At 48.0% G+C, this 6,204-nt stretch overlaps 1 protein-coding gene across 1 annotated transcript; it reads right to left on the bottom strand.

Annotated features, from left to right (window-relative positions):
- Positions 1–732: 732 nt before the first annotated feature.
- tmem168b (transmembrane protein 168b) lies at positions 733–5,676 on the bottom strand. Its single transcript, XM_080505446.1, has 4 exons — positions 4,235–5,676; positions 3,280–3,422; positions 2,656–2,930; positions 733–2,051 (listed from the first exon to the last, which is right to left on the bottom strand). Exons 1-4 carry the CDS (start codon positions 5,369–5,371, stop codon positions 1,504–1,506), a joined length of 2,103 nt encoding a protein of 700 aa, XP_080361572.1. The 5' UTR covers positions 5,372–5,676; the 3' UTR covers positions 733–1,503.
- Between the last annotated feature and the right edge of the window lie 528 nt (positions 5,677–6,204).

Below are 6,204 nucleotides of genomic sequence, written 5' to 3'. Positions count from 1 at the left end.
TTTTTCACCACATTTAGTTATGAAAAAGTTATTTTAGACAATGATTGGATGAGATATTCTATGAACACTGGGACATTTGGCAGCTCCATCACTGCCTCACAGATGTGCACAACCACTGGTCTTCTCTGTGAGACCACACCCAAGTGAAACTAAAACTGTAAGGAGTTAAATGTGTAGTGACTGTTGACACCAGGAGACTAACCAACAGGAATTAAGGAAATTAACATAATGCAACAAGCTTTGTGGTTCAGTGGAGACACTTTGTGAAACGAATCAACTAAAGAAGCCAAAGTGGTTTATGTTTTTAATGTTATGCAAGTGTAACGGCTCCATGCACTTACCGAGTCCATCAGCCTCCACCTGAACAGCTCCACCCAAGACAAACTCATTCCCATTCTTTTTACATGATCCACATATAAAGTGCTAATGGGTGAATCTAACTTTTTTCTGTTTGCAAAATTGGCTTTTTTTTTTTGTTTTAATGATTTTGCCTTCTTGTATCAACAATCTTATTCCTAGGTGCATCACTAACGGGTGAGTAAACGGAGAGTCTCGCCCTGCAGTCCTTCCTCTTCACTCTGAATCTGGTCCAAAACCACTGAAACTACCTCAATACAAGTTTAACTTCATGATAAATATTCAGTCAAGAAGACAAGTAGAATAAAGACAAACCATTTGGTTTAGTTGATATAAATATATATTTGATGGGAAGTATGAAAAGATCAGGAAATTAATCATTTGAGCAGCAAAGACCTTATTTATTGCATAGTTCCATCATTCCTTCACCATTAAGACTAAACTTGCTTATTGCAGTAAATGGTAAACCAATGAACGCTCAGTCATTTGTCCCTGCTTGCATTAATCATCAGTACAGTTAAAACTCTCTGGAAGCAGCTGGAGTGGATTTAAAAGGTCACTCCCAAAAGCATAGAAAGGGCGATAAAGCAGTGCATCGGAGCAGACCACAAGCTGTGTCTGAAAAGCAAAGAATACAAGAGGAATCATTAAAAGTCAAAGTGGTACTTTAGAAACGTGACCACTGAGAAGATTTCATGCCTGAGACGATACCTTGAAGGTACCACATTGTCACTTTGGTTTAACATTTGAAAGCTCTTGCAACAGGAGTGCGTTTCAGGTGGAAGGCACCGTGTGAGTGTATAGATTTAAGGTGGAATTCACTTAATAGAGAACAAAATTGTGCAAATCAGTGTGCTTGGTCTAAAACCCACAAACTGGCATGTGTGACTGACGGGACACGTCAGGGCAAAGTCGAAAAATCACATCAAACAGAACTACTTTCCAAAACGCGGATAAAGTTAGAGGTCCAAGATTCTTCTTACACCTTCATCAGTAACTGATTAATTTTTAGGTATTTGACTTATGAAGATGCTGGTTAGCAACGAATTTAAAATCCAATAGCTGCCTATTTTCACGGTACAAAACTCACTTTTAGAAAAAAAAAAAACAAACAAACTCGGATATAGAAAGCAGTTGCTGGTGTTCCTATGACCGGACCAGTTTGAAGCCCTGCCCAGTGTCCAGGACGGCCGGCGGGAACCAGTTCAGCTTGAGCCTCTTCAGACACCGCAGGCAGACGCCGCAGATCCACAGCAGGTTCAGGCTGCCGCACCACAGCGCCAGCTGCACCACCGGGTAGGTCATCCGCGGAAAATACACACTCCAGTGGTTGGTGACGTCACTTCCTGTGGGCAGGTGCAGCGTGTAGTCGCTCCAGTGTTTGGAGATGCCGTAGGCGGCGGAGACGGCCCGGCCTCGCTCCGCCCACTGGATGTCGCTGGTGGAGTTGCAGTTGTACTCCACCCACTGGGAGGTGAAGTCACCGAGCTGCGGCGGGTCCTGCAGCTCCACGTCCGTGGTTCTGGCGAGCGTTGCTCCCTGAACGGCCACATGCAGGCGCTCCACCTTCCGAACCTCCTTCACCCACGGCACAGAGTTGTTGCAGTCGAGTATGAGAATAAGACGCGAGCAGAAGCTGCCGTTCTTCTCCCTCCACCAGTCCAGAATGTGCTTCAGTCGAAGTGTGTCTCCTCCTGGTGAAGATCACACATCAGTCAAGGTCAAGTCGCCACCGACACAATTATCAGGACAGTTGTTTTTCCACCTTTATTCCTTGAAAACCACTAGTTACCATTCAGACAGTGTTAACCATTGTCTGTGCTGCCCAGGTGCCTTCACATGGGGGCAATAAAGGTTCTTATTTTATCTTAAAAGGTCTGTGTATTGACAATAACATGTTCTACAAATATTACATGTTGCAATACTGGGATGAAGGCAAAAAAAACCACAATTTATTCCATAATCTGATAGTAGAAACTCTGTGCACTTCCCACTGTGACGCCTGCCTTTTATTCCTCCCTCCAACACTCATTTTTCACACATCACACAAAAGAAACCCGCTGAGCACACAAGAAAAATTTATGGTTTTCGTACTCGGCCACCAGGTGGCAGCATTGTTACGTAACCTCGGTGGTAAACCAGGTCAGGAAGAGGTTTGGTTTAGTGCCTTAAACAAACATGTATGAATTATTCACAGACTGACTAGTCTCCTCTAAACAGAGAGAGAAATGTATTGATAGTTTCTGCTCATCCTCATTAGTCACGAACAGAATGACTTGAAACCAGAGTCCCGCTCACCTGCCAGTGCCCACTCTCCAGTGCGGTGCGTGTGACCACTGTAGAAGATGACGTATGTGTCGTGGCGAGGGCCGTCCGCCGTGCGGAGCTCCAGGAAGGATTTGATCTTGGCCTGCAGAGCCTCCAGGGTCACTCCGCTCGTGGAGTAGTCACAGCCGAAGGTCTCGATCAGGTGGTGGGCGAAGAAACGCTGCACGCTGTTCAGCATGCCTGTGGAGCGCCGGTTCAGCTCGTCCACCTGACCCGGAGGCAGCAGCATCGGCTGGCCGTCGAGGCTGGGAGGAACAAGAGACAAGCATGAGTGTGAGACTATAAAGAGACAGAATTCAGAACATACGACAAATGAACCCAAAAAAGTGGTGGTGAAGTAAACAGGACATTATAAAGAAAACATTTTAGGCTCATAATGCATGAAATCAAAAGGGAAAACGGAGTCAAATGCGCAAGATATAAAAAACATTTCCTTTTCAAGCACTGCTTGTTCACAACATGTGAATATTTGACAGAAGCAGAGAAGAACAAGGAATAGAAGCTCCTCCTGGCTACGGCTCCCAACGTAGCCTTTCATGGTTATTTGACAAAACTGCCACCATCATAGAAAGTATTGCCCCGTGTGTACAGCACCTGCAGCAGTTGGTGGGGATGACCACAGCGTAGCCCACACAGGTTCCTCCCAGGCTGCTCCCGAGCTCGTAGAAGAGGCCGTGAAAAAGGGACTCCAGAGGCAGAACGAGCATAAACGTGCTCACAAAGATGCTGCTGGAGGCCTGCGGAGAAAACTTTAGTCACTGAAGCAAACTAAGAGCACAGAGCTGAACGTGGCGACGTTTTCCATGAGAAATACCTAAACCCAGACTTTCTGCTCAAACCGGCACAAATCCATCAACAAAACATACATGTTTGTTTCAATATTGGTTTTTAATTGTTTTACAATTTTCTTAATCATTTCTAACTATATTTATATTAAAATATTAATGTTTTTGCCTCGCCATTTTTAAAAAAATGGAGTGCACCTGGCTCATGAGGGTTAGGGTACGCAGATAAATATAAATTACATGGAAATTAGTCTGGAGCTCCAAATCATCCCTCTACACTTATCAAGTTGGCCAGTTTACTGTTCTTCAGTTCTCTCTGCTGGGACACTTTACAGGGAAAGCTTCAATTCTTGCCTAGAAAGTGTAATCAACATTATTTCATTATTGAGTGTCAATTCCTTAACAATATGAAACATATGGTAAATAATATTTGGCATATTTCTTGTGAAAAATCACCCATTTTTTTCTCCTTTAGACGGCCTGAAATCCAGGACCAATGCTGGATTTGGGGAAATAAACTTTGAAGAACCTGTTGATGCACCTCTGACAACTATTTGAAATTGCTGAAAAACGGTCAAATGTAGCCACGGTTTACAACCCTGCCTACACTTTGACCCTACTTTCTGTGATGGCAGCAGGTGACAGAGTTGGGCCTGGGTGCGCTGTGAGGTACCGTAGCCTCCCGCTCCGGCACGTACAGCGCGGTGGAACCGCGGCTCAAGTGAACTTTACAGTGGCCTTGTCACCAGCAATCCTTTCCTCACCTGCCAACAGAAAGCAGCAAGAGCAACCGACGACACCAGCGTGAACACCACCAGGCGCTCAGAGATGAGACAGAAGTGCCTCATGCCCTTGGAGGACATGACCTTGTCCAGGCTGCCGACAGATGCCCTCTGGGAGAAGCACAGCCTCTGGCAGTCGCTGAGTTTGGTGTGGAAGCCCCACACCGTGATGACAAACACCATGTGGCTAATGGCCCAGAAGAGCACGCACGCCACAAAGCCAGGGATTGTGAAGTACCACTGGTCCAGGTCGGTCAGCTTCTCCGCAGCCAGGACGACGAAGGTCACCTCCACCAGCAGCAGGGGCAGCAGGGACAGGCGGCGCCACAGGCCCCGCCACACCAGGAAAGGCTGCCAGCGCTCGGTGACAGAGAGCCCGCTGAAGTAGACGTCCAGCAGGGGGTCGCAGATGAGCTGGCTGAAGAAGCAGCCCAGGGCGAAGGGGTTGGTGCTGATGTCCAGAGACCTGAAGAACAGTACGCCGGTGGTGACAGCGAAGCAGACGAGGCTGGGAAGAGCCAGGATGGCCTTCATCCGGAGGGCCACCATGACAGTAGCCAGCGCCACCACCAGCACCATCACGCTCAGGGACTTGTGGATGAGCAGCGCCGTGCTGGCGGTGGCGAAGCCGGCCAGCTCCAGCCGCTCCGCAGAGGTGAGGAAGGCAGGGCGGTACCTGGTGCAGCCGAACAGCCTCTCCAGCAGCGCCCACAGAGTCCGGAGTACCACGCTGGACACCAGCAGGTAGTTGGCCGCCTGCTCCTTCACGTCGCTCTGCAGGTTGGAGCCGTTGAGGAAGCAGAGCAGCCCCAGCAGGAAGCCCAGCCACAGGTGGAGCAGGCTGAGGCTCGCACGCTCCATGCTGAAGTAATAGTACAGGATGCACGCGATCCCGAGCACGAACAGGGCCAACACGAAGACGACGAGCAGCGTGGACTCGGCGGTCCTCTCCCAGCGGGTGTAGAGCCCCAGACACAGGGCCAGGAGCAGGTTGAGCCCGGACAGGTAGCCCAGGAAGCGCACTGACGACCAGGCGTTCACCTCCCCGTTCACCTCCTCCAGCCGGGTCATCGCCGCGTGCAGACAGTGGCTCACGCAGTACCGAAGAAAACGAAACATGTCGACGAGTTAAAGTCCCAACATGTTAAAAAAAATATATATATAGTTTTTTTTACGACTTTGATGACTTCACGTGAGCCTGCGAGCCAACTTGTTGCTTAGCTTCCGTTAGCATCTCGAGGGCGCGAACGTTCACATCTTGGAGGTCGATGTCTGTGCAGTGTGCCTGGTGTCCGGAGCAGGACGAGGCGGCTGCTGAGGGGACGTCGTGAAGCCAGCTGCCAGGGGCTTTCACTTTCATTTCACTTCACAAAGTTTGTTCACGTCAAAAGTTTTCAGCTCCAGACCCCCGCCATGATGCTACTGCTTCGTCTACGGAGAGTGCGGAGGGTCAAAAAACACCCTCACTCACACTAAAAAGCGCATTAAGTGTTATGTTCAAACTTAAATTCAGTTTACGGGAGAAAGTTACGTTTTTGTCTGCGTGTATATATTTTTTTTATCTTTGCCAACGAACGTTGGGCCGAGAAGGTTATGTTTTCGTCTGCATGTAATTATGTATTTATTTATTTATTGGTATATACACACAATAACCCCACTGCCACTATGGATTGGACGTTTTGAGAGAGCATGCAATTGGCATACTGCTGTAGGTTTTGGCACCGGCACCCCCAATAGAGCAAAACTGCACATTTCAGAGTGGCTATATATTGTGGCCACCCTAAAGCACACCTGTGCAATACACTGTCTCATCAGCACCTTGATATGCCACACCTGTGAGGTGGGATGGATTATCACTGTGCTCACTAACAGATTTATACAAATCTGTCAACAATATTTGAGAGAAATAGGCCTTTTGCAATTCATAGAAAGTCTTAGATGTTGAGTTCAGC

The sequence above is a fragment of the Blennius ocellaris genome (genome assembly GCF_963422515.1).
Source record: "Blennius ocellaris genome assembly, chromosome: 11".
In the NCBI taxonomy this organism is placed as follows: Eukaryota; Metazoa; Chordata; class Actinopteri; order Blenniiformes; family Blenniidae; genus Blennius; species Blennius ocellaris.
The sequence above is the reverse complement of the archived record's forward strand: the minus strand, read 5'-3'. Positions and strand labels throughout refer to the sequence as shown.